Genomic DNA, 27,785 nt, shown 5'->3' with positions numbered 1-27,785 from the left:
GAGACCACAGACAGAGGTAAAGGAAGGACACGGACTCCTACAGGTCACTCTTCTTTATTCCCCATTACCCCCCGATCTCACCGCATGATCTACGGAGAATCTCAGCATCTTGCCAATCACAGGCTTCTCTGACTCTGCATGGTGCCAGGGCAGCCCACCAAGGAGCTGAAGCGGCTCCCAGGCACCAGGGAGAATCAAGGTTTCTCTGTCATCCCTCAGTCCCCCTCCCAGAGCACAGGGACGTACAGTACAGCAGCCTGCTGTGCCAATCCCAGGGAAGGGGGAGGAGGGTTCTGGAAAGCAGGCATCTCTTAGCTGGAAAGAAGTTGGGACCTGGGCCTTTGTTCTAATTGAACCTGAGGCAAGTCAGGCCCCCAGCCCCGGACAGACTCCTCCCCAGTAAACGCAGAAGTCTTCACCGTATTTTGCCAACATCCACCTTCTTCATAGACTTGGCCTGAAAACACGCTGAGTGCAGAGGGACACACATGACAGAAATCCTGGGTTCAACTCTGCTGAGAGCCACCGTGCCGGAAGAGGATTTCTTCCACTTTGCCCACAATGGTGCCCACCTCGGCCATGGCCCCTAGACCTAGGGAGCAAGGTTCTGCTGTGGCCTGCAGACTGAGGCAGGCACCCAGCCCCCATCCACCCTGCTCAATGCTCCCGAGTGCTCCACCCAAAGCCCAACGCCTGGAAGGCCAGGACCATGTCTGCAGGAGCCAGACCCATCAAGTCCCTTCCAAGGCACCCCCAGGTCAGGTCCCAGGAACAGTCACAGTAACCACTGTGTACTTGGGCTGGCTGCCAGGGACACCAGGCACTTGACATATACTATCTCGTTTAATCCTACCAAGTCTGAGAGGAATTATGACTTCCATTTCCCAGACGAGAAAACCGAGCCCAGAGAACAGTTTTGCCTGAGGTCACGACAGGCTGGGATGTGGACCCAGATCTGACCCCGGAGCTGAGCCCTACTGTGACTCTGGGCTGTGGGGATGGCCTATGAGCCTGGCCAGATGCCCACCTTGGTCTCCACACACCAACTTCTTGGCCACACAAGGTATCTCAACATAGCCGAAGGCCTTGAGCTGGCCCACCTGCTGCGCCGTGATGGGATGCTCCCACATGACGGTGTTCATCGCTGGGCAGAAGAGCAGGGGCTTGCGGCAGTCCCAGGCTCGGATGACACAGGTCTGTGAAGAAGGGCCCAGTGGGGTGAGTGGGTGCCTGCCGCTCTGCCTGCCACCCCTCCCCAGTGCTCCCAAATCCTACCCACCGTCCTCTGGGTCACAGCTAGAGGGCTTGGGATGACGGGGTGCGACTTGTCCGTGTCCCCCCGTCTCATGTCTCCTCAGCCTCTCCACCTCCCCACAGGGCCTGACACACAGGGGGTCCTCCCCCAACACGCGCAATGGCCCCGCCACCTCCACACAGACCCCCACTCCTGTGCAGAACACGCTCTCTGAGCCAAAGCACAAGGCTTCTCCACTGTGGGACACACCTCACAGACAGAAGCCAGCCAGGGGAGCAGTTACCCCCAAAGCAAAGGCCCAGACCACTCATCGGGTGGGGCCCATCCACCCCAACTCCGGCTCTACTTCGAAGCCGGCTAAAGCTTGGCATGAGAACACCTTCCACACGACAAAAACCCTCTCCTCTGCAGTATCCCACGCACCTCACTGCAACCCTGTAAAGAAGGTGCTGTCCGCGTCACATGGGAAAGCTGCACTCCCCAAGCTCCCATGGAGACGACGATCCAGGGCATGAAGCCCTGCACGCCGCCCCGTGGGGCCTTCCACCGTCCCACACAGCCTCACTACCTCCCGAGTTCCAGGCCATCCCACCAAGTCACACACCAGAGGAGCTGTGAAAGAGACCCACCCGCCCAGCGGGTTGCGAAATCATAGACCTGGGTTCAAATCCCGACTGTGCTATCTACTCTTGCTTCAAGCCGGGAGGACTTGGAGGAGTAATTTAATGTCGGGAGTCTTAGCTTCCTCTTTGCAAAAGCCCCCCTCACCGGATGGTTGTGAGGACAGAGGCTGGAAATGCTTGCAGCTCTTCACACAGGGCCTGGCACCAAGGTCAGGCTCCCGAAACAGGAGCTCCTGGTACCACCAGAGTAGCACTGGCTCCCGGGGCCAGGGGCTGCCCCGAGGTTCCCCGGCTGCTCTGGCACCTCCTTCCCAGCTGTGGGCCCCTTGGGGAGACAGTGGTCAGCACACCCCATCCCTGAAGTGCAGCCCGTGTGGGAAGAGAGGGGGCAATCCAGAAAACAATGCCGGGAGCAGGCCCGAGTCGATGCCCGGCGCTCTCGGTGCCCCTGCCCTCTCCTGGGGACGGGAAGGAAGTGGGACGGCCCGCGGCCTCAGGACCTGGCTGCTTGTGTAGACCCAGACACCAGCGTCTGTTTCCCACCGAGTCCTCTCAATGTGGCAACCAGGCTGAGTGGACAGTTTCAGTCACACTTCCTCTTGGCCCCGTGCCACCTGCCGCTTCTGTAAGAGTCACGAACATACCTAGAAGCAGCCCCCTGCAGCGTGTGGAGTGTGGTGGGCGCTGGCTTGGGGTTTCTAAGCGTCTTCGAAGCACAGCACACCAACAACCAGAAGACAAACCCAATACCTCCGTGTCCCATGCCTCTCTAGCTCTTCCCACCTCACCTCGCACCTCAGCCCTTCGCAGACAAACCACAGTCCTCTGAACCTTCTGGCAGCAGGAGGGATGAGAGGAGGCCTCAGTTCCCACGGTCACGTCTGTTTGGTCAGGGCTCTGTTCAGTACCTCAAGCTCTGCCCCTGGGAAGCTGCCTGGGCAGAGAGAAGGCCTAGATCCAGATCAGGAGACCAGCTCCCAGCTAGACTGGCGACCCAGGGAAGTCACTCCTCTTTCTGGTTCTGCTTGGTTATTTATTTATTTTTTTTTTAAGTAATCTCCACACCCAACATGGGGCTCAAACTCACGACTCCGAGATCAAGAGTTGCATGCTCTACCAACTGAGCCAGCCAGGCGCCCCTCTGCTTGGCTATTTAGCACAAAGAAGGGGCGAGGACCCAAGTGGGCCAGAGGGCAGATGGTGATGCACCTCACCCAGGCCAAGGGCCCAGAGACCTGGCGCACAGGTTCACACCTAGCACGCTGCTCCTCTGGCACCCCAAGTTCTAGACACTGGAAAGGGAGAGCTGAAGGAAGGGGGCAGCGGGGCGACGTTTTCAGGGATAAAAGGACAAAACATCTCTTAAGTGAGTACAGAGCCATAGGGCAAGGATGATGACAATTTAAAGTTTATGAGAGGGACGCCTGGGTGGCTCAGTCGGTTAAGCATCTGCCTTCGGCTCAGGTCATGATCCTAGAATTCCGGGATCGAGCCCCATGTTGGGCTCCCATTCAGCGGAGAGTCTGCTTCTCCCTCTACCTCTGCACCTCCCCTCGCTCCTGCTCTCTCTTGCTCACTCTAAAATAAAATAAACTATGAGATTTGTAATTCCTTGAAATATCTGTGCCTTCAAGTGAAACCTTTTGAGGCAAACGGCCTCAGTTCAGCCAATTCAGGAGGAGGGAACCCTGAAGATTTCAGGGAGTGAGGGCAGCTTTGAAGGAAAAAGGGAAGCAGAGTTTTGCAGGGGAAGAAAGGAGCCGTCCGAGAGCCAGCCCAGCCTGGGGCATACCTCCTAGAGGTCAGTGTGCTTCATCACATCAGCTGGTGCTGGCCAGCCAGTGGGAAGCCTGGAGATCTGCTGAGATGGTGCAGGTCATATACCACTCAGGCCTACAGGGGTGAAAGTGGCCTGGAGCCTCACCTGCTCCAGCTGCCCGGTCAGCCACACACCAGCCTCACTGGGAAGCCTTCTGAATAACACTGCCCCCAGGCTCGCCCTTCTCTGTACTCCCCCACCCCTGCTCCTGGCTTACTATATGCCCAGCACTGTCCACTGTCAAAGGACCAACTGGGGTCACTGAAGACTGTACCACACACCAGAGCATACTTCCTTCTCACCTGTGTGGGTAACCAACAACCCTCTCCTTCCAGACTATGAGTTCCCCGTATCCTGTGTGTCTCTCAGCATGGGGCTCGGTTCATGTTAGGGAAACGTTCAATGCGTGAGGGACGTGGGGTAATAATGGAGAAGGAGAGAGGACAGAGATGACACACCTAGCTCTTCCCAGGAGGATCATATAAACAAGGCCTTTAGGACAACAGCTCCCTGGAGGTCCCTTAGGCCGAGAACAATCCCCACTTTGTGCATCTGGACTTCTGTTCCTCTCCTCCACCAGCCATCAGCTGGCACCTCTCACCGTCTCTCCTCCCTTCCTCTCTAAGCTTTCCCTAACACACAGGAAAACCGCATTTCTGCCTTGTGGCCAATGCTACAGGAGAGATAAGTGTGCACAAGAGATCCATGAGGAAGTAAACACTCTTATCAGATCGCCCATGTGGATATCCAGATCCTGGGGAGAAGGCAGGGCTAAGGAGGGCAGGCAGTGGGGCTGGGCAGGGAGACCAACAGAAGAGCACATTAAGGGCAGCCCGTGAATGAGGGACAAAGGGAGAAGAGCTGAGCATCAGGGGGGCAGGTGAGAGGTGGACACCCTCAGAGAGCACACACAAGCTGAATCCATCCATCTGTCCACTGGCCGGAACACAGGTGACACCAGGTGGAGGGGAGGGGGTCCAGGGGGACAGTGTTCCAGGCAAATCAGCCCACCATAAAAAGAATTCCAAGGCAAGAACCCCATACAAAGGTAGTCTGCAGCTCGGCAAACCAGGAGTGAGGCCCAGGGAGGGAGGAGGGTAGAGTCACTCACAAGCAAGTTGTCACATATGCCACTGGCCACCTTCCCCAGGGTGTTGGCATCAAGAGGAGCCACCAACATGAGGTCGGCCCACCTCCGCAGGTCAATGTGGAGAACTGGGTCAGATCGGCACTTCCACATCTGGCAGAGGGAAGGAAACGGGGTCATTAAGCTGGCTAGTCTCTCAGTGCGGAGGGAGGTATACGTAAGTCAGAAACCAAGGGAGACCACCTGAGCAAGCCCTGTCCAAGTCCACTACTGTTCCCTCTCACAGCTAAGCTGGTGAGCACCAGCTGTGGAGCCGACAGCCTGAGAGAAACCAGGCCTGAGGAAACAAACACCCCTTGTCTCTCCAAGCTATTCCCTTTATGGTTTGGTTTTCAAGAGAACTGACATCTGGCACGGAACTCCTGGCCTGTCTGCTTGAGGCGGATGCTTGGGTTGTCCAAGCCCGTGGAAGGGCTCTGGGGCGGCGAGAATGGAGGGGGTGGGGTGGAGAAGACAGGCCAGCCAGAAATGTTCTAGGCTGAGAATGTTTCAAAATGCCTGGCAGGGCACCCCTGTGAGGCCCACACTCGATGTCTGGTGAATCGGCCGGTGCTTGCCCCGCTGCGGGAGAGCAGACGCAGAGCCCAGCGGCCGTGGGAAGTGAGGTGCCCTCCACAGCCCTGATACTGGGAGCCACGTGGACAAGGGTGGTGGGAACGGAGCTCCACTGTGGTTTCATCAGCCCAGATAAGTGCAAGGACACTCAACCTGAGGCACGGGGCCAGGGCCAAGCTCTGCCTGGGGTGGGAGGAGACTTCAGGCCTCCCGCAGGCCAGAAGCTACACACATGTTCTCCTCATCGCCTCTGCCCAGAGGGCCTTGACCACTGACTTGAGCCTAGCCCGTCTGCTCTGGCCTCCAGGACCACGGGCAGCAGGGAGGACACTGCTGTCCTGCTGGTAGAAACACGATGGAACTCAGCCCTGGGGCCCCCATGCACTGACCTCCCATTCATCAGCATCGCTGTAGAGAGTGACAGGAATGTCCTGGGGGCTGTAGAAATGTTTGGCTCTCTCGGTTGTGACCACTGCTACTTCCAGCTGTCACCGAGAAAACAATGGAGGTGGAGAGGGAGAGGGAAAGGAAACTGTTACCAGAGCCACCGGCCTGGAGGCCGCACGGGGCCAGGCCAGGCAAGTGCCTTCTTCACAGCATGGCTGTGGAAAAGACTTCTCCCTCCTCGGCAGTGAGCCCCATGTTTGCATAGCTACTTCCGATGTCACCCAAAGGTCAGGCCCCACCAGATGTGACCGTTTCACTTCCCTATCTGAGGGGTTGTTGAGGAATGAGTCACCAACTGCCCAGTGCATATAAAGCTGCAGGCTCCTGCCACTCGGGCTGAGAGGCAGAGGCAGACAGGAAGGAATGCAGGGTAAGAGGAGCCACCCCAAAGAGCTCTAATCCACACCGCAACCCTGCCCTCTGCAGGCCAAGGTACTGGGGAGCTGGGGCCTGGCACGCGGTGGCTGCATCCATGCCCCAGCGAGAAAACAAGGCAGAGTCCTTTCTCATACTTCTAGGAACAAGGCCTCGTGGGCTCTGGTTGCAGACAGACTCCAGGAAAAAAAAAAACCTGTGTACCCTACACTCGTGGGGCAAGAATGAAGTTTACCTTCACACTCCTCATTCACAAGTAATTCATAATGCAAACAAGGGTACGGTTAGTTGTGTGGACAGCACTAGACCCAGTTGCCATCCTTCGTAAAATGAGGTGTTAAACCAATACACTGGCAGAGTAAACGAGCTCCAAAGAAGTGGCTGGGAGGGGAAGGGTGTAGAAAATCACATCTCTAGGGGACATTTATCCAGGAGACAGAAGAGTCAAGGGTGACAAGGACAGAATCATCAACTGGCTACAACAGGAATCCCGTGTGGCATGGAGGCCAGATCCAGCCTGCAGACATGCTACTTGGCCTGCATGAGGTTATAAACATTCTTGAGCCAATATATACAGATTGGGAGATTTCACATAGAAAATCCAATTTCTTGGCTTCTCTTGAAAAACTAAAAGCTCTGGCACTCTGGGGCCCACATTCCTACTTGATAATGGTGGTGTTGCGTCACAGCTGCCTCTTGGGATAGAGCGTGCCCATGCCAACTCACAGAAGCCCCATCCCTCCCTATCGTCTCACTGAGGCCCCCCTCCTCATCTGTTTCCTGCCTATCCTGCGGCAGTGACAGCATTACGCACGTAAGAGCAAAGCTGGGACCAGGAAGCAGACATCTCAGAGAAGCAAAATTCGGTACTTCAGAAGGTCTGCTATTTCTAGCTCTACTGGAGAGCTCTCAGACATGTCCACTCTCCCTCACTCTCCCTTAGAATCTACCATCCCCAGAACTCGCGCAAGACCTCAGTGACCTTTTTAAAGGTCATTTAAACCAAACTCCCACTGAGCACTGGTGCTCCCTCCAGGGCAGCTCTGAACAAGATGGCGGAGGAACAGGGCCGCCTTCTCTCCACGGCACCGAGGCCTGGAGCCCACCCGGGACCAGCACAGGCAGGGAGAGAGCAGAGGAAGGCAGGACAGTGCCAAGACTCTCAAGATACAAGACAGTGGCAAGGTAAGACAGGGGAACGGTAAGTTAGAGCTAACCAGAAGAATAGGTCACTTTCAAACCAGCAGAAAACTCAAGCTACACAATAAAGGATCGGAAAGGGAAAAAAAGCAGAGAGGACACATGACAAGTAGAAAGCATTGAGTAAGACAGCAGAAGTTAAGTCCTAACATAATAGTAATTAGAGTAATAGATAATGAGCTAAATTCCCTGATCAAAATTCAGACTCTCATAGTGGATTTTTAAAGCCCTCTATCACATCAAAATGTGTCTGAAAAGACACTTTTAAAACAAAAGGATATATCGGGGCACCTGGCTGGTCAGTTGGTGGAGCCTGTGACTCTTGATCTTGGGGGTTGTGAGTTCAAGCCCCAAGTTGGGTGTAAAGATTACTTAAAAATAAAACATTAACAAAAAAAAAAAGGTGGAGCGCCTGGGTGGCTGAGTCAGTTAAGCATCTGCCTTTGGCTCAGGTCGTGATCTTGGGGTCCTGGGATCGAGCCCCACATCAGGCTCCCTGCTCAGTGGGTAGCCTGCTTCTCCCTCTGCCTCTGCCCCTCCCCCCGCTCACACTCTCTCTAATAAATAAATAAATCTTTTTTAAAAAGAAAAAAAAAGGATATATAAATGTTAAAAGAATAAACTTTCAGTTAAATAAGGTACATTCAAACTCTGCTGCCCCCCAAAATAATCCCAGGACCCTGGGATCATGACCTGAGCCAAAGGTAGACGCTTAACGACTGAGCCACCCAGGCGCCCCAAAAGGGATTTTTTTTTTAATGATATGAACCAAGAACAGAGAGAAGAGGACCAAAAAATCAAATAAAGTGAAAGCAAAAACAAACCAACCAACCCCAGAAACTAGCAGGTAAGACATGTCCACACATTTCTGGAAAATGAAAGTAGAAGGAAGCATTAGCAGATTAGATAAGATGCTCATGTTTTTTTATGAACATTCAGGGAATAAAAAAGAACTCTTGGACATCAAAATTATAAACAGTGAAATAAAAAACTCAGAATAAGTGTAGAAGTAATCTTGCAGAAAAAAGAAGACAAAGATAAAAAAGATGGATAACGTTAGAAAAATAGATGAGAAAATAAGAAGATCAATTCAAGAGGTCCAAAATCTGCCTGAGTTGCAGAAAGCAGAAAAATGGAGGTGAGAAAAATCACGAAAGAAATGGAATGGAATCTCCCAGAACTGAAGAACTCAGAGACAGAGGAGGCATCTCTTCTGCCTGCCCGCTGTCGTTGGGTCAGGCTCAGGGGACCTGGAGCATCACGTCCCTGGCACCCACTAAGTGTCTGTCTGTGGAGCCTGAGCCCACAGCACCTCTTCCGGAAGCCACATCCTCCTGCTGACATATATGTGGTTTGCAATCAGCAAGCTCAAGAGAGTTCTTCTCACCATGTTGCTGCTAAGCCGCAAACCCCAGCCTGTACCTGCACAGCTACTTTTCTGGTCCCAAATGCAGTCTGTCACACTTCCCTGGTAAATTCTACTTTCCAGAGGTGGCCCACAGAGAGTTCCTCAGATCTCAGTCCTGCTCTTAGCCAGCACCACCATCAGGAGCCCGCTACCCCCACCCCAAGACAGGAACCAAATCATGAACAGAACAAGGTCAAGAGCAGAGCTCTTCCCTAAGGTCCACGGGGTGGGGGTGGGAGGTGGGAAGGAATCAAGAACAAGTCCTTTCAAAGTGGGATCTCTCACTGTTTATAAAAACAGTGCTGACATCACTGTCAGGTGGTCCAGGGGGATGTCCTAAGACTCTATTAAAGGCCTCACCTCAATCCAGAAGTACTTTGAGGTCCAAAAAAATAAACTGAAATTGTTAGGCCTTGTTCCCAATGAGCCTGATCAAGCCCCAGAGACAACCACTTTCTGAGAGCTTTTCTAAGTGTTTGCAGACCTCGTCTATGGTAATTTGCCTTTTTGATAAACAGACATTAGTCATCTCTAGCCCCCAGGCCCTCTGCTGTTTCCCACCCATCCTGTAAGCAGCCAGACAGACAGAAATTTGCCCAGATGAATCACCCAACTTGGGTTCAAGTCCCTTCTATCACCATTTGTCCTGCTTTTTCAAGCTCAAAAGATGGAAACAAAATGGGACACAAGAGTCTCTCTGGTTTCTTTCTGTTCCCTCCTAATATTATACCATTGGCCTCCAAGACCAGGCCGTTTCCCCGTTCCTCTCCCAAATATATGTAACAGCCCTATTGGTCGTCCTGAGTTTCAGGGCAAGGTTCAGTTCATTCTGGTGGCCTCTGGGCCAAGCTCTTACCTCCGTCTTTGGTTACATGTCTTCCTTTCCATTTAACTGTTTTCCAATCTCCTTCAACAGAGAGCTTCCCAGGTAGACATATCGGTTTCTGGATACTGCCTTCTTTTCCTCATGGGGATCACTGTCTTTCATCTCTAAGGGCTTCCCAGCCACCCTGAACAATGTGCCACGTAAGAATATCCCAGTTCAGGGGTGACTGGGTGGCTCAGTTGGTTAAGCGTCTGCCTTCGGCTTAGGTCATGACCTCAGGGTCCTGGGATTGAGCTCCGCTTGCTCAGCAGGGAGCCTGCTTCTCCCTCTCCCTCCTGCTCCCCCTGCTTGTGCTCTATCAAATAGATAAAATCTTAAAAAAAAAAAAAAAAAAGAATATCCTAGTTCAGGGTAGGGGCAGAAAAAAATAAAAAAGAACATCCCAGTTCATCCTTTATTCTGAAATCTAGAAAGCTACTTCCTGAAGATCTAGTTCCCCTACTTTCCCTAACTCCCAAACTGCCTGTCAGTTCTCATAAGGAAGGACTGTGCCTAGGGCTAGTCAGAAACATTCCCAGTTTGGTAATGGCCCTGTTCTGGGGCTCCCTCCTCCCTCTCAGTTCTTGGCCTGAGCCTCCCCTGGCTCCTAGGGAGTTCAAACCAGGGATCCAGGTGAGCCTCCCACCCTGGGCCCCTGCTTGAACTCTTCCCTCTGAGCTCCTCCCCCAGTCTCGAAGTCCATCCTTCTCTGGCTATCCTCCCAGGTTATACAGTCATCGTTAGGGAGCTTCCTGGGGCCAATATCTTTACCTCAAGAGTAATGTGAAGAGTATGTGATGAACCAGTCCTTCCTGATGCCCGTCCCCTGACCCCACTGAAGCAGCTACCTCTCCTTGACCCTCAGGCTGTCCAGCAGGCCCAAGCCCGTTTTTCTGGTTTTAGAGGGATGTCACTTGATCTAATTCATCAGCCCTATGGGCTTTGTTCTTTCATTTTCATTCACTCTGCCAAATGTCCTGGGAGCCAAGGACTAGGCCCTAGGTCTGCACACTTTAAAAAAAAAAAAAAAGGAAACAAAAAAAAAAGGACATGTTGTGTTACCTTCTGAGATACTAAATAGACTATTCACTCATTCACCCTGACCTTTCCCCTAGCAAATGTCAAGAAGCCCTGGCAGGGCAGAAAACTCTTAAGGACAGGAACCCACCTTGGCTTTCTTATACCCCTCATGGGTCCTTGTAGAAGCAGAGCTAGGATTAAAACAATCTCCCACACACTGGAGAGTTCCTGAAAAGCAGCCAGAGCTTGGTCCCCTGGTGAGGCCCCTGCCAAGAGTTTTTATATCTAATATTTAAAACCTGAACTTCTCGGGGCACCTGGGTGGCTCAGTTGTTAAGCATCTGCCTTCGACTCAGGTCATGATCCCAGGGTCCTGGGATCGAGCCCCACATTGGGCTCCTTGCTCTGCGGGAAGCCTCCTTCTCCCTCTCCCACTGTCCCTGCTTGTATTCCCTCTCTCACTGTGTGTCTCTCTGTCAAATAAATAAAATCTTAAAACAAAACCTGAACTTCTCTGTGCTTGGCCAGACCTTATTATATAAGCTATCTGCATTTTGCCTGGCATTTATAGAGGTTCCTTCCTGAAACCAGTTGGCAAGTCTAGTTTCCTTTTCTCTACTGAAGGTACATTAGCAATCCCACCTGGGGTTCCTGGAGAGTCAGGGAGGGGGAAATGGAAACAGATTTGGGAGTGATACCTCCACGTCTACTTTTAGGCCTAGTCTGGCCCAGGCTGCCTCTGGGGCAGACTACCAAAGGGACTTGGGGAGAAGCACTTTCACAGCCATAGGATGAGATAAATCCCATGGCCTGCATTTCCCCCTCCCATCCTATCTCTGGCCTCTACTTACTATCACCAGGAGCCAATAGCACCCCCTGCCCAAGTTTGACAACCAAAAAGGTCCCCAAACATAGTCCAGTGTCCCCAGGGAGGCAAAGCTGCCCGAGGTGAGAACCAGTTCTCTACAGGACCATCCAACAGAGCTCTCCAGTGACAGAAACATGTCACACCTGTGCCGTTCAGCACAGCAGCCCCATGCCACATGCAGGCTACTGAACCCTTGAGGTGTGGCTAGTGTGACTGAGGGACTGAAGTTTTGGCTTAATTTTAATAATTTAAATTCAAATGTGGCTAGTGGCTACTGTATTAGATAGCACAGCTCTGGCATATACAAGTAAAGGAGAGACCCAGCCAGAACCCCCAGCTGAGTGGCCCGAAAAGAGCAGGTGTTCCTAGTAGGGCAGGCGATGATAGCTTCACAGGAGGCTGCTGAGGAGTCTAAGGAGGAACACCTGCCATGCCTCACGCTGCCACAGAGCAAGGAACCCAGCGCTTTGGTGGCTCGGGCCTCTGGGCTAGCACATCCAGCAGAGGCCCCTGACACTAAGCTGACCAGTGTTGACACTGGTTGTGCCCAAAGCCTGGGAACCAGCCAATAAGCTGACACGAATCTGAGCGTGGGGGTGGTGGGTATACTCTAGGAAAAAGTACTCTTGGTGCCCAGGGCAGTCAGCACATAGGGTGGGGAGCTATGGAGCAGGTGGCTTCATTAACAAATCCCTGAGGGTGTTCCGGTTGGCTGGGTGGCTGTCCCAACTCATAATGTTCCAGCTCATAATGATATCTTGACTTTTTTTAAAAAGATTTTATTTATTTGAGAAAGAGCAAAAGTGTGGGCAGGGGTGGATAAAGGGAAGGGGAGAGCAGACTCCCCACTGAGCAGGGAGCCCCACATGGGGCTCGATTCCAGGACCCAGAGACCATGACCTTAGCCGAAGGCAGATGCTTAACCGACTGAGCCACCCAGGTGCCCGGTATCTTGACTTGTCAAACATTTACTGAGCCTACATATACATGGGGGCCGCAGCTGGTAAGATACGAGCTCTGCCCTCAGCAAAGACTCAGTCTAACAAGTAGGTGCGGTATATATGACCTTGACCATGAAGCAAGGCAGACCAGGTAAGAGTCCACAATGTCCTGGGAATTCTCATCCTCACAGCCATGGTTAGCTTGAGCAGAGAATGCCTATGCTCAAGATCTGAGCTCCTCAAGTTCACTTGCTGACAGGAGTCAAGAAACCTGGCCCCAAGCACCAGTTCTGCCAGCTCACTGGCTGGGGGATGGGGGGGGGCAGGTCTTGGGCAAATCCCTCTTCCTCTCTGGTCCTGGTTTCCTCCTCTGAGCCATGAGCCATTTAAACCACATGGCCTTCAGGGGCCCATCCAGCTCACTATGCCATCCCAGCCCTCTTGCCCTTTCCCACCAGGCTCTCTGGGGAAAGCCATTCTCCATCAGCCTCCCAGTGGGCCTCCTGGGGGAGCTAGTGTTCTGGTCTCAACAGCCCTTCCTGCCATTCATGCAGGACTGAGCTGCCAGTCCCTCTGTGCCCTTCCCCAGCTAGAGAAAATTCTCAAGGAAGGAACCTGAAAGGGAGACCACAGCACTCACTCCCTGGAGGAACTGGCCAGGGCGGAAGGGGCCGGCCAAACCAGCATAAACCTAAATAAATGCCTCAGAGCGGTACAGCTGGACGGACCAGTTTCCACAACAGGACCATAGGGCAGGCAGGTAGCGCCGCCCCCGCCCCCCCATCCGCCGAAAGAAAGGAAAACCTCAAACCAGGCCTCGTTTCTCCCGCTTCCTTTTCTCAGCGAGCATTAAAAAAAAAGCATAAAGTTGCAAAGAATGTTCCATAATTTTCCCACCAAGAGTCCCACTGACTTTAAAAATAAATATACAGAGATTAAAAAATGAAGATTGAACAGAATGATACAAAATGCAAGCCTCCCTTCCTGCCCCCATTTCTGCACAAAGGTGACTACCTCCAGAGGAAAATTTGCAGGCTCAGATATGTGAACATATAAAAGGAACCATACAATATACCAGCGGTCAGCAAATTTTTTCTCTAAAGGGCCTGATACTATTTTCAGTTTTGTCACAACTACTCAACTCTGTTGTAGCGAGACTGCAGTCATGGGCAATACTTAGATGATCGTGTGGCTGTGTTCCAATAAAATGTTATGGACACAGAAATTTGAATTTTCACGTAATTTTATGTCTCAAAATATTCTGTTTTTAATTTTGCAACCACTTAAAAATGTAATAACCATTTTTAGCTCACAGACCATACAAAAAGAGGTAACGAGACCAGATTTGGCCTGTGGGCCCCAGTTTGCCCACTCCTGTACCAGGCTCATTTCATCTACATCTTGAGGACTGTCCCACATCAACATGGAGATCCAGCCATTCTTCTGAACCGCTGCCTTTATCCATCTCGAGGCTGGGCCCAAACTGCACCAGAGCGCTCTTTATCCTTGGACGTTTTGTTTCCAGTTTTGGTTTTGTTTTGAAATGATAAACAATGCTTTAATGAACATCCTTGTACATACAGTGAATCTCTATACCCTACAGGATTCAATCCTACAGGTGAATAAGGGCTATGAACACTTTGTCTCTCCAGATATTGCCAAATGGTCCTCCAGAGAAGCAGAATTTACTTCGTATTGCATGAGAGTGGGACCATCTTTCCCCCACCCTTGACAGTAGTCAATGTCCTGACAGGCATTCTAGAAACTTAACCCTTGGGGTGCCTGGGTGGCTCAGTCTGTTAAGCATCTACCTTCGGCTCAGGTCATGATCCCAGGATCCTGGGATCAAGGCCCACATCAGGCTCCCTGCTCAGCGGGGCGTCTGTTTCTCCCTCTCCCTCTGGTCCTCCCTCCCCCAGCTTGTGCTCGCTCCTCCCTCACTCACTCTCTCTCAAATAAATAAATAAAATCTTTTTAAAAAGACAGAAAATGGGGTGCCTGGATGGCTCAGTCGTTAGGCATCTGCCTTCGCCTCGGGTCATGATCCCAGGGTCCTGGGATCGAGCCCCGCATCGGGCTCCCTGCTCTTCTCCCTCTCCCACTTCCCCTGCTTGTGTTCCCTCTTTGGCTGTCTCTCTCTGTCAAATAAATAAATAAAATCTGAAAGAAAAGAAAAGAATGGAAACTTAACCTTGTCCTGCCACCTCTCCAAATGGGAGACTTTCTCCACCTTTCGAAATGCCCCTCTGGCTGCAGCCCTGGGCAAAAGCTAGAGAGCCGTATGTCTCCTCCATCCAAGTGAGGGGGTGCTCAGACAGAACTTCCACCCAATTACATGACAATTGTGGAACTGCAAACACCCTGAAGCTCCCGCATCCCAGGACCTTCTCTCCGGCTGCCTTTGGGTCCTATTCCTTTATGCCCTTATCTCTAGACTCTTTGACCACTAGTGCCAGAAGAGGCCTTGAAGACAGATCATTCTAGTACCTGCTGCCCCCCCTCTTCATTGCAGGGCTAAGAAGACCGAGGCCATAAAGAAGACCTGAGCTGCCCAGAATCCCTGCATGAGAAATCCTCTAGGCTTGGCTGCCTCTTGAGGTACAGCCGGCCCCCACTAACCAACTCCCCCCAACCACAGAAAGTATCCCAGGATTCTTGGCAGTGGCACTCTGCCTGACTGCTGGTGTGTGAGTCATGAGGCCAAATCCACCCCTCTCCTGCACCCTTCCACAGTCTCCCTGGTCTGGCTCTAGCCAGTGGCTCTCCTCGGATGCCTGGACACACTTGTGAGTCAGGAATAGAGGCCTACCTTCGGACATAGCGAGTTTGGTTCCAGAACACTGCAATAAAGCAAATATCACAATAAAACTAGCCAAGTAAGTTTTCTGGTTTCCCAGCACATGTAAAAGTCACGTTTACGCCATACTGTAGTCTCTTAGGTGTGCAATAGTATTATGTCTAAAAAAAGCAACACGCGTACCTGGAGGAGTGCAAACAACACTGACCCCATACTGGACTCTCCATCTTGTTCGTGCCCTAGCAATGACCTCCCTCCAGACTGCATGTTCAGGCCTTGTGGTGGTTAATGTCTGCCCTGACCAGAATGTGAGAAGGGTTGTTCTGACCTTCCCTGAGGTGGTACACAGACGGCACCACGTTAGAGAACGACTCGTTGATCTCATCACAATGCCTCAGTCTATAAAAGCTGTAGATTGAGGTGCAGACTTGGCAGAGCATAGCTGCGCAGCACCTCGACCCTCACCCACCCAACCTGCCTGCCCTCCCACTCATCGGCAAGTCCCCCTGCATAAGTCTCTGTAATGGAATGGAGTGGCTCATTTCTCAGTCTCAAAGTGCCTTCTCAGGCTGGAGTATACCTTACTCTCCCTCCCCCACTTCTAACAATACCTCAATTAAAAGTGGTTTATTGTGGGGCACCTGAGTGGTGCAGTCAGTTGAGCATCCAACTCTTGGTCGTGATTTCAGGGTTGTGAGATCCAGCCCCATGGTCTTGAGACTCTCTCCCTCTGCCCCTCCCTCCCCAAAATAAATAAAAATAAATTTTTATAAATAAAGTAGTTTATTGCTAAAAAAAAAGGCTAACCATCATCTGAACCTTCAGCAAGTTGTAATTGCTGATCATAGGTCACCATAACAAATACAATAATCAAAAAGTTTGAAATATTATGAGAATTACCAAAAGGTGACACAAAGTGAGCAAGGGCTGTTGGAAAAATGGCACCGATAGACTTGCTCAATGCAGAGTTGGCACAAATCCTCAATTTGTAAGAAAACTCAGTATCTGCAAAGCACAATAAAATGAGGTACACCTGCAGTTATGAGCCAGATCTGTAGAATCACCCAGCTCCCTGCAGCCCACGCTTCAGCTGCTTGTCTGCTGGCCAAAATCTAGAAATGCCTCAGGAGCTCAGGAAAGCCCTGAGCATGTGAATCCATGATGTAGGCAAGCAGCTGAGAAGGACAGTTCCAAGGGACAGACTGCTCCTGGGGGTGACGCAGAAAGAGGGCAATGGGGAGATCAGTACCATCAGGGAGTGTGGGGAGGCCACGGCATCGGACCAAGCAAGGGTCCCCCTCTGGTTGTCTCACAAGGACTCCACCAAGGAAACCCAGGCTCCTCGGAGAGCCATTCTACCTGCGGGATGAGCTGGCCAAGAAGTGAGAGGGCAGCGGGCCCCTCCACGGGAGCAGCTGGACTGTAGATCCCACAGCTCTTCCCACATGGGCTATCTCGCCAACCCCAACAACCCCACCGCGTGGCTGGCCCAAAGGACATGACAAGGGGAAAGGAGAGGGTGAAGGACAGGAAACAAACATTGTTAAGCAGCTAAGCACAGCTCCTGGCACAGGACGACAAACTTTCATTGGTGTCCCCTCCCCAAGCCTTGACAAGAGCCTGAGGGGATGGGTGGTTGTAATCCCCTTTATTTTAAATGAGAAAGGCAGGCTCCAAGTCCTCCCTCCTAGGTCAGTGCCCTTCTGGCTGCCTAACTTTCAGCTGGGCTCCAGCCAGCAAGAGAGAGCCAAGTTCCTGTTCCAGACAAGGCCTGTCCCTGTCAGAGGGCCAGGGCCTGGGGTGGGCTGGAGAGCCTCCCTACTTCACGCAACCCTTTCCTCACACCCCTGTAAATGCTGGCTGCACGGGACGGCAGGAAGCGGGGGAGTTGCCATTTCCCCCAGCTCTGAGGCTGCCCATCTGTTTCCTGGGATAGGATGCCCTGCCCCCTCTCCCCAGTCCGGAAATCCACTTGCTCTGGGGCTATGGGAAAAGGGAACTGCATGGCTCCCTGCCTCCCGAGGGGGCAGAGGCTGTCACTGCTGCAACAACCCCTTCCAGGCCTCCAGGCCTCCAGGCTTCCCGGCTTCCCGCCCTCACAGGTCTAGCGAGCCAGCTCCTACCAACGGTTCTGGGCCTATGGGGGAGAGGGGGCAGGCCACAGGTGGGGCAGGCCACGGGTGGGGCAGGCCACAGGTGGTATTGCCCAGCAGCACCAGTGCCCAGCAGCCACGAGACTCACCTCCCTTCCCCCTTCTAGCCTGGCTGGCATCTCTGGCTGCCTGTTTCACTGCTTGTCCCAGCACGAGGGGTCGGGTGAGGGGGTGACTTTCCGGGTAGAAAGTTTGTGGAAAGTAAGGGGAAAAAAAAGATTTCTCACCCCTGCCTTCAGTCCTGACATAGTCATCTGCAAGTGAGCACTGCCCCCTGCTGGACACACTGGGTACATGTACCTGTGCCACTGCGAAAGGTACCACGTAGATACAGGGAAAAAGCACAGCCTGGGGCCCAGTGGCGCACCCAACAAAAGTAATGTGCAACATGAGCAATGTCAAAGACAACCTAAGATTCCCCACACCTTGGTCAAGATTCTCTCCCAGACCAAACTCTCCTCTGGCTCCTCTGCGCCACTTTTTTGACTAAGCCTATCCTGGGGCCTAGTCCTTAAGTTCCTGTTAAGTGGGTTTAGCCAGAATCCCCCACTCTCGATATCTGATCAGCCTAGATATCTCATCAGGCTCCTCATCCCTCAACAACCCCCATGTGATGATTGATCACCTTGGCCTGCCTGCACTAAGAATCCTGTCAGGACAGTTTAGCCAGAACCCCCTTTAGTCCTGGTATTTCCTCTTAGTAATTTTCCATCCACCACCCTCCACCCCGCTCCTTGCCTATAAACCCCCACTTTTCCCTGTTGTATTTGGAATCAAGCCCAGTTCTCTGCTGAGGTCTCTTTTCCCTTATTGTGGTAGTTTTTCTTAAAAAAAACATGTTTTTACCACTTTACTGCCCATCTCAGGTTTTTCTTTAATACATCAAATGAGGGCACCTGGGTGGTTCAGTCAGTTAAGCGTCTGCTTTCGGCTCAGGTCATGATCTCAGGGTCCTGTGATCAAGTCCCACATCAGGCTCTCTGCTCAGTGGGGAGCCTGCTTCTCCCTCTGTGCTCTCTCTCTCTCTCTCTGAAATAAATAAAATCTTTTAAAAATGATAATACATCAAATGAGTTTTATTTTGTTGTTGTTTTTTTTAAGGTATTTTATTTAAGTAAATTCTATGCCCAATGTGGGGCTCGAACTCACAACCTGGAGATGAAGAGTCGCATGCTCTACCAACTGAGCCAGCCAGGTGCCCCTCATCAAATGAGTTTTAAAAGGAAGGGAGCAATGCCACATGGGCTGAAGCAGGCCAGGAAGGCTTTCTTGTAAAGTGTTTGTGCAGAATTTAGAGAGGCAGAGGAATAGGAGGGCAGCACAGTCTGGCAGGGGCCAGGCCAAAGCAAAGGCCATTAGGGTGGAGTGTAGGCAGTGGGAGTTCAACAGACCTTAGAGACCAGACAAGGAAATGAGGTCAGTACCTGCTGGATTTCACACTGTTTAAAGCCTTGAACTTTTCCCGAAGAAGAATCTGCCCCAGGACCCTACTATATAAAAAAATATATAAATATATAAAATTGATCAAAATGGGGGTACATTTTGATGTATACACTGTGGAGGCCCCTGGGCATCTCTGAACACCTGAAGGAGCAGTTTGAAACCAGAGCCGCAGGCAATGGGGTACCCCTGACGTTCCAGTGCATCTGGACAGACAGGTGTCTAACAAGGGGAGAGAACAGAGGCGCAGTGTTCAAGATGAAATGGGGGTGGGGTGCCCAAGGCAGCAAGGGGACACCGCAACTGTGCTGCATTTCTCCAGCCAGCCCTCCTCCCACACCAGCACCTCAGGGAACCAGGATCAGTATATGGGAACCCAAACCCTCTATTCAGCAAAGCGTTCCTTTCCCAGTCTCCCCTCACACTGTCCACACCCTCTCATCTAGTTCCCGTTATACTGAACTGTCTCCTGCCTCCCCTACACACTAATGCACACAGAGGGCTTCCACAAACACCATTAACAAAAAACCCCATGCACTGCATAAAAATGGGCCGGCCCCAGAAGCAGCAGCTCTCCACCATCAGACTGCTACGCTGTCTAATAAGCATACTCACACCAGGAATGTCCAAAAGCCTAGACACCAGAAGAGGCAACTTCAGGGCTGCAACACTCCCAGTGACACCCACGAGAACATGGAACTGTCTCTTCACCAAGGGTGCAGCAGCCGGACTTGAGGCACTGGATTCCATGTGGGGTCTAACGGCTTCGAATCCCGGGAGCCTGCCAGGACGGCCTCCACAAAGCTCTGTCAGGACTTAAAATCAAAAAGCAGAATAAGGGGCACCCACTTCATTCATATGTTCGACCAGACTGTCTTGAGTACCCTGGGCCAGATACTCAGGTTACTGAGGGGTGAGCAGTCCCAGCGGCTGGGGCACACGATTTGATGAGAAGGTCAGGTACCATGTAATATGGCCCAGTGCTGTGAGGAAGGTCTGCACTGGGGGCTTTGGCTGCCCAGGAGTAACTGTCTGAGGAAGTCAGAGACCCAAACAAGGACATTCAGCTTGAGTCCTAAAGGACCAGTATGCTTCCCAGAGAAAGAAGGAAATAACCATGCAAGAAGGAATAATCCCACAAAGGTGAAGAGGCCTAAGGAGGGTGGCAGGTTTGGGGAAAAAGGAGCAGCTTAGGAGTGAGGCTAAAGGGTGATGGGAGGTAGGGGGTGGCAGGAGGTAAGGCTCCAATCAGGTCAAGGGCAGTGTCAAGAGCAGTGAGGGCCAAGGTGAGTTTTCATTTTAGAAAGATAGTCCTGGTGCCAAATGTGGACAGGACCCTGGAGGTGGAGATGGGAGGAGGCTGGACTGACTGAAGGGAGTAGCAGGATGGCACGGGTTCAGGGGCGCCTGAGAGGTGGTAAACCCTAGGCAAAAGGAGGATTTGGGTGATCCAGGGAGTGGAGACATTTGCCTCTCTGTCACCGTCCCTTTAGATCAAACTAGACACCACTCTGCAAATCTAAGCCCAGGAAGAAACAAGCATTAAAGAGAATGTTGGACACCCCCATGGGACCAGATGCTTGGTTTCTTCCTCTGGCCCTCAGATGTCGTTAGGAGTAAGTGCCCAAGATAATATAGCTGACGGACACACCAAAACCTACACTCTGCAAGCTGGGTCAGCAAAACGTACCCACTCCATCAGCCACAATCACTGAGAGCCAATGACATCTAGCACTGGGCAAAGGAATTGTGCAAGACATGCCACTGTCTTTGGGGAATCTGTAGATGAGTTGAGAAGAGTCACACCTGAAATCATTTGAGATGGGCCCTTCTCTGGGATGCACCTGTCTGGTAATAAGTGATTCCACTGTTTCTGTTTCCTTGCCTCTCCCTCTCCACCTCCCCACCACCACCACTGCCACCAGCAAGCTCCCTGAATGTGGGACCAGGTCTGATCACCAAGAGCCAGGCACCTGGTGGGCCCTGAACCTCTGCTGGAGGAATAATAAATTGTACCTTCTGAAGCAGAGTGAGGTGCACTGGACACTGGGCACAGGACACTGGCACAGAAGCCTGGCTGGTGCATCAGGAGCCCTGGGCCCTGTCCATGGTTGTTTTCCTGAGCTCGTGTGTGACCCTGGCCCAGGGTACTTCTCTCCCTGGACCTGTCTCTTCATCTGAAAAATAGAGAGGTAGGACCAGGTGATCTCTGAAGCTCCTTCCAGTAGAAACTTCTGAGTCAATGTATGAAAGACACCAGTAAGAGCTCTCTGTACAAGAGTCCTGGAAGGGGCGCCTGGGTGCCTCAGTTGGTTAAGCGACTGCCTTCGGCTCAGGTCATGATCCTGGAGTCCCGGGATCGAGTCCCACATCGGGCTCCCTGCTGGCAGGGAGTCTGCTTCTCCCTCTGACCCTCCCCCTTCTCATGTGCTCTCTCTCAAATAAATAAATAAAATCTTTAAAAAAAAACAAGAGTCCTGGAAGATGCACTCGAAATGGGCAGAATCAGCAGTGGGAGGGGAAACCAAGGCAAACCCCAAGGAGGAAGTTATCTGTGAATCACCCAGTGGCTAAATCTGTGGCTGCACACCCATAGGGGCTTCCTCTTCACTCCAGAGGCTCCTTGGTTTCCGAGGGCCTCTTTGCCCAGTATTTGCCTTCAAGACTCAGGCACACACCCACATGAGCTGAGGATCCTATTTGGATCTATTATCCCACTCCTAGATGCCCAGACCCAGGAATTAATCAGCAGGAGTTAAGCACAGACCAGTTCCCTAGAGCAAGACTCCCCCAAAGTTCCGTTTGCCAGCTCCGTTTCAGTCTCTGCTCTACATCAGGGCCTCAGCCAGGGCCATGCTTGCCCAGAGCAGAAATGAGTCTACTCCAGGGCTTGGGGAGCCCTGTTAACAACTGGCAGGATCTAGAGGACCTATCAGCCAGCCCCTTCCCAGATCAGCATGCTGATTAGCACCCTCAGTAGGTGAGGGAGGCATATTCTTGATTCTCCAGGGAAACCTACCTGCCAGAGCTCAAACCCTGGCCCTGTCCCACCCCAGCTAACTGGTGCCAGGACAGGGAGATTCCTGCCAAACCAGAGGCTGAACTTCATCTCTGCAGCCCCTAAATCTCCTCTACATTCAAGCTGATATCATTCCTAAGGAACTGGTTACTGAAAGCAATCAGTTAAACTGAGGGCACGGGGCGCATGGGTGGCTCGGCTAAGCGGCCAACTCTTGATTTCAGCTCAGGGCATGATCTCAGGGTCCTGGGATCGAACCCAGAGTCGGGCTCCACACTCAGCAGGGAGTCTGAGGATTCTCTCTCATCCTCTCCCTCTGCTCCTACCCCTGTTCATGCGCTCTATTAAATAAATAAATTTAAAACAAACAAACAAACAAACAACCTAGGGCATGAAGCCATGTTGGGAATTTCAATTACTTCCCCACAGTAGGTGATACAGCCCAAGATTTACAACTTAGCCTGCTGAGCAGGACTTGCTAAGGACCAAAGCCTACCTACCTTTAGAGAAAAGTGAGTGTGGGTTGGGTGTTGGGGGTGGGGGACATAGGTACTTGAGTAACAGAAAGTGGTTAATTTAACAAACATCTGAAAGCAAGGTCAAACTGGTTCAACCTAACAGTCTTGTGAAGTGTGATAGCTGGTAGTTCTTTATGTTTACGTTAAAAAAGATCAAATCCCAAACCAGTAAGTCTGTTACTCTAGCCCACTCCTGTTAGAACCACCTACTTGCACAGCCAAGGTGCTGTAGATAGCGCCTGATTTTTCTGGGCTTTGCTGGACTCATAGGAACTCTTGAGCAGCAGAAAGAGTTAGCATGCAGAGAGGTTATAAGGGCTGAAGGCTATGATTACTGAGCCTCAAGCTCCCAGGACACCAGGACACCAGTCATGCAGGTAAGTCACAGCCAGAAAAATGGCAGGTTCTCTACCCCTTATAAAGACAGGACCAGACAGTGGCGCCTGGGTGGCTCAGTAGGTTAAGTGTGGGACTCTTGGTTTTGGCTCAGGTCATGATCTCAGGGCCGTGAGATCGAGCCCCACGTCAAGTCCTGCATCATGCTACACGCTGAGCGTAAACTGCTTAAGATTCTCTCCCTCTGTCCCTCCCCTGCCTGCTCATGCGCGCGCGCTCTCAAAAAAAAAAAAAAAAAAAAAAAAAGGCAGAGCCAGAGCTTGCTTGTGGCAAGCTTGCAATGTGTAAACCTCCTCTGATGAGTTTAATTAGGGCAGAGTTAAGGTTTCAGGAATACCTGCCAGTCACAATAGGGGCATGTGTGGAGCCACACAGAACCAGGGCTAAAAAAGGGCCAGACAGTACAAACACTGCCCAACACAGGAACAGTGAGGGGCTGGGGCCTAGGACAAAGCAGAACCAAACATGGGGGGTTGGGGGAACAGGGATCCAGGATCCATTAAGAGCTTATAATCTTTAGCCTAACGTTAAAGCCCCTCACTCCTGGCCCCAGGCTTTTGCTCTGGCCCTATCTCCCACCAGTCAACACACTCTATTCTGCCCTCCTAATAATGAGCAACTTCTAGCTCCCCAAAATGTCACCCTGCCCCCGAATCCAAAGACATTAAAAGGCCACAGGGTACTTTAAATCCCTGTCCCCAAGGTAAGGCAAGGAACTCAGGAGAGAGCTCAAGGCCTTAGCATTCTGCTAGAACTGCTCTTCTCTCTCACTAGAGGCAGGCATGCTTGACTCTGCAGCTTCTGCAATCCAATTTAGGCACTCCTCCTCAAGAGCACATGTTGGGGATATATACATATATTATACATATTTGTATTATATATATTGTATATATTATGTATTTATATATAGTTTAAAATATTAACTAAGTATCATATTCACACACACACACATGCACACACACTGGCTACTAGCAAGGTAGTTACAGCCACTGCGAGAGACGTGGGGAAAACACCCTACTCCCAAAACATTCACCAATTCTCCAACTATAGCAATCTCTCCCGCTTATCGCCTGGTACAGGCCTCTAAAGGACAGGAGAAAGTTTTTCTCTGGTAAAATTTAGCCTCATTCTAATTTTTTTTTTTTTAAGATTTTATTTATTTATTTGAGAGAGAGAGAGCACACGAGAGGGGGGAGGGTCAGAGGGAGAAGCAGACCCCCTGCCGAGCAGGGAGCCCGATGCGGGACTCGATCCCGGGACTCCAGGATCATGACCTGAGCCTAAGGCAGTCGCCTAACCAACTGAGCCACCCAGGCGCCCCATTCTAATTTTTAAAAACCATCAGCACTTTTAGGCGGATCTAGAGGATCCAACATACCAAGGCTTTCCCTTTTCTATTTTACCGATTTTTAAAATAAGGGGAACTGATGGGGCCACCTTTTAAACTAGTTTAAAAAGCACTGAACAATCGCAGTGCAGCACAAAGCAGGGGTGGGAACACACAGATACAAATCGCCCACTCCAGACTCGAGCCACGAAGAGGTCCCAAATGCGCCGGCAGACAGGTAAGTACAGTCCCAAAGGCGCGACAGTCCCCACACAGACACGGCCGCCAACCCACAGTGGCGAGCTGAGCTTCACGGGCAGATAGGAAACTGAGGTCACACACCCCCGCGGACTCACAACCTTCACACACATACACACGCGCGCGCGCGGGCCAAAGTGAGGTCACGCATAAACAGTCGCGGACCGACAGTCGGCGAAGCTCCCAGGGCCTCCCTACCGCCGGGCCGAGAGAACACAGCCTCCAAAGACCCCTAGCCTCCTCACCCACGCCTGGCGCGTCTCGGGCAGCCCCAAATATCGCGATATCTCAGCCGCCCCTTCCTGTTTCCGCCTAGCACGCAGTCTCACGAGGGCGCCCGGCTGCCTACATGTCGCGCAGCCTTCTGGGAGCTGTAGTCTATGTATCTGCCTCCTGGTAGTTGTAGTCCACTCGGGAGAATCCTGCCGCGAACAACCCGGTGGCCGTTTTTAGTGCTGGTGCCCTCTTCTGGGTCTAGCCTAATTGTCTCACCTCCTCACCCCACACCCTCATCCCACATGTACACACTGCACATCATTGGGACACTTTATACTGAACATTTGCCGAGCCTCTCCTATGTTTTAAATGCACAGGATACGGAGCTAAATCAGACTCCTCCCTGCTCTTCAGACTGGCAGGGGGACAGGAAATTACAGAATAAGATCCTCCATGAGGAAGCAGAGGGACCAAACAACGAGAGGCAGGGAAGCCCTCTCAGAGGAGTCACTCAAGCTGAATCTTGAAGGATGACCAGAAGCTTAGATAAAGTGTCAGCACAGCAATACAAATGGAGGGCACAGCATTGGCAAAAGGAAAGCAGCAGGAGAAAACATATTGGGTACACTTCGCTGCCTTCTTCATTCTCCAGCATCGAGACCCCCACAAGCCCTGTGTTTGTTGAGGCTGCTGAATCTGCTGCCAGTCTTCATCAGTGAGAACTGAGGTGGGGACCCTCTGTGTTCTACCCTTGCCCTTGCTTGCAGCGACCATCTGGACCAAACCACCCCTCACCCATTAATCCAGCCTTCTAATTCCTCCTTAGGCAACTCAGAACTCCTTCTAACAGGCAGGAGGCCGACTCAAGGCTGCCTCAGAAGGAATCACACAGAGGTGTGTAACTTTTGGCCCCAGGGAATGACAGGCCACAGACCCACTTGACCCACCCTACCTCTAAGCCCCACAGCCCACAGTGAGGCTCCACACAGGCCCACATGAAGACACATGACGCAGCAGGACACACAGGGCCAAATGTTCCCCTTTATTAAGGTTCACTCAATTACCACAGACAGACATTAGCTCAGGCAGGTCAACTGCCAGTTGGACAATGGTCTGTGTCTCCTAGAAACAAGGGGGAGCAGTAGGCACCAGCAAAATGCGAAAACAGGTCACTGGCTGGCCAGACCTGAGGATTCCCAAAAGTGACCTGGGCCTTCCTCCACCACACCCAAGACAGACCATCCAGCGGAGATGAATTCATGCCCAGCCCCCACTTCTCATACTGGTTCCCTCCCTAGGAAAGTGCATAGTTGCCTGGAGATGCAGCATCCCAGGGCCTGGACAAGCTGGGTCACATACAGGTAGCAGGCCTTCCCAAGAGCAGAGCTAGGGCATGGCCATATAGGTCTGGGCCAGGAAAGAAGAGAGGCAGGTAGGACAGGAAACTGACTGCAGGTGGCATCCAACAGGAGTGAGTGCTACCACAGGCCTCTCGGAGCTACCAGACTCTATGAGAAAGGGAGCCAGAGGTCTAGGGTACGGGAAAGGAAGGGTGAAGAAAACCTAGACCTAGGGTCTCTTTTTAGGAACTAGAGGCTGTGACAACTGCTTTCTGGAGAGAAAATGGTAGAGCAGAGGGCGCCTGGGTGGCTCAGTCGTTAAGCGTCTGCCTTCGGCTCAGGTCATGATCCCAGGGTCCTGGAATCGAGTCCCACATCGGGCTCCCTGCTCGGCGGGAAGCCTGCTTCTCCCTCTCCCACTCCCCCTGCTTGTGTTCCTGCTCTTGCTATCTCTCTCTCTGTCAAATAAATAAATAAAATCTTTAAAAAAAAAAAAGAAAAGAAAAGAAAATGGTAGAGCAGAGAGTCAATCATACTCTGGCCCAAGTGTAAGGGACCATTAGGAAGAGAACTTTTCAGAGGACTTGGCTCTCCTTACAGGAAAATGAAGTGCCTGGAGCTCAAAGCTCAAGATGGCACCTGGAAGCCCAGTTGTTGGGTTCCAAGCTGGAGCCAGCCCAGAGTGACCAAGCAAGGTTGGCCAAAATTTTCAGGCCAAATAGCCCGGGCAGGAGAAGGGAGGATGGAAAACAGGCAGCTGCTCCTTCGGTGAGAATCCACTCCCTCCAGGCCTCAGAAAGAGCCAGGACCTCTACCAGTGACATTTTCACAATGCTTGGAACAGAACAGCCCCACAGGCCTTAAATCACTATCCTGCAAGGGAAAGCGGGTTCTGACAGGGTGAGGAAGGGCCAAAAACCAAGTCTAATAGGCAGACGGGAGTAGGTAATCTTGATTTGGGGAAAAAAAAGTCAGAGGCTTCCCCTCCCACCCCGCCTAACCTGAAATCCCATTCCAGCCATTGTGCTTATGGATAGGACTGGGCATGTGCTTCTTCCTGGGCCCTGAGTTCAAGTGCCCAGAACTGTTCTGTGACCAAAAGCAAGCTGGGGTGGGAGGAGGCAGGCTCTCCTCTTCCTGGGCCCTGCCTGCCTTCTCCTCCAATCTTCCCTCCAGGCCCAGCCCTCTGAGCCTGCCCCTGACCAGACCCAAGCAGAACAGCTATCTGCTCTCAGGAATCCAGTGGTCATTCAGAGATACCTAGTACCTGCCCAGTGGGCTTGGGCCAGTCAGATATCACTCAGGGACCAATAATTATTTACATACCCTATGCTCGAGCTATACCTTTATACCTGAAAATTACCTGGACACCACCCAGCTCTTCAGAGAAGGCAGTGGAATCAGCCCTCACAGATGGCAGATGCCACCTAGCATGGGATGGGGGTAGGCTAGCAGCTGGGGGTATGGGGAGGAACATAGGCAGAGGGATTCAAGGGGGCTCTGGGAAGAGGAGGGGAAGCAGGGCAGAAAAGAGAGGAGCCCCCCTCCCCCTGCAGGCCAAGCTCTGAGATGACGCTGCATTTCCACTCCCTGGGAGTCAGGTACCAAGGTGGGCTGTGCATCTCCAGCTGTGTGCCCTCCCACATCACACCTAAGGCTCAGCTCCTGTCTACGTCCTTGATCTGAGAATGGGCTCAGTCTCAGAAGCATATACAACTGGGACACTCAGCCTTGGGGAAGACAAAGAAAAGCCACATGGGGAAGAGAGAGACCCTGCGCAAGAAAAGAAGCCACAGGG

General features: G+C 51.9%; 1 protein-coding gene across 7 annotated transcripts; it reads right to left on the bottom strand.

Annotated features, from left to right (window-relative positions):
• Positions 1-38: 38 nt before the first annotated feature.
• On the bottom strand, positions 39-24,722 carry PPCDC (phosphopantothenoylcysteine decarboxylase). Of its 7 annotated transcripts, none has more exons than XM_034993671.1 (7): positions 24,677-24,722; positions 20,930-21,090; positions 19,529-19,728; positions 5,789-5,884; positions 4,809-4,937; positions 1,028-1,196; positions 39-592 (listed from the first exon to the last, which is right to left on the bottom strand). In XM_034993671.1, exons 2-7 carry the CDS (start codon positions 20,997-20,999, stop codon positions 507-509), a joined length of 750 nt encoding a protein of 249 aa, XP_034849562.1. In that variant the 5' UTR covers positions 21,000-21,090; positions 24,677-24,722; the 3' UTR covers positions 39-506. The 7 variants fall into 7 exon arrangements, with proteins under 7 accessions (XP_034849562.1, XP_034849563.1, XP_034849564.1 ...); XM_034993672.1 differs by having other exon boundaries at positions 24,597-24,692; XM_034993676.1 differs by having other exon boundaries at positions 506-592; positions 1,101-1,196.
• Between the last annotated feature and the right edge of the window lie 3,063 nt (positions 24,723-27,785).

The sequence above is a fragment of the Mirounga leonina genome, unplaced genomic scaffold, assembly GCF_011800145.1.
Source record: "Mirounga leonina isolate KUSES-001 unplaced genomic scaffold, KU_Mleo_1.0 Mir_91, whole genome shotgun sequence".
NCBI lineage: Eukaryota > Metazoa > Chordata > Mammalia > Carnivora > Phocidae > Mirounga > Mirounga leonina.
The sequence above is the reverse complement of the archived record's forward strand: the minus strand, read 5'-3'. Positions and strand labels throughout refer to the sequence as shown.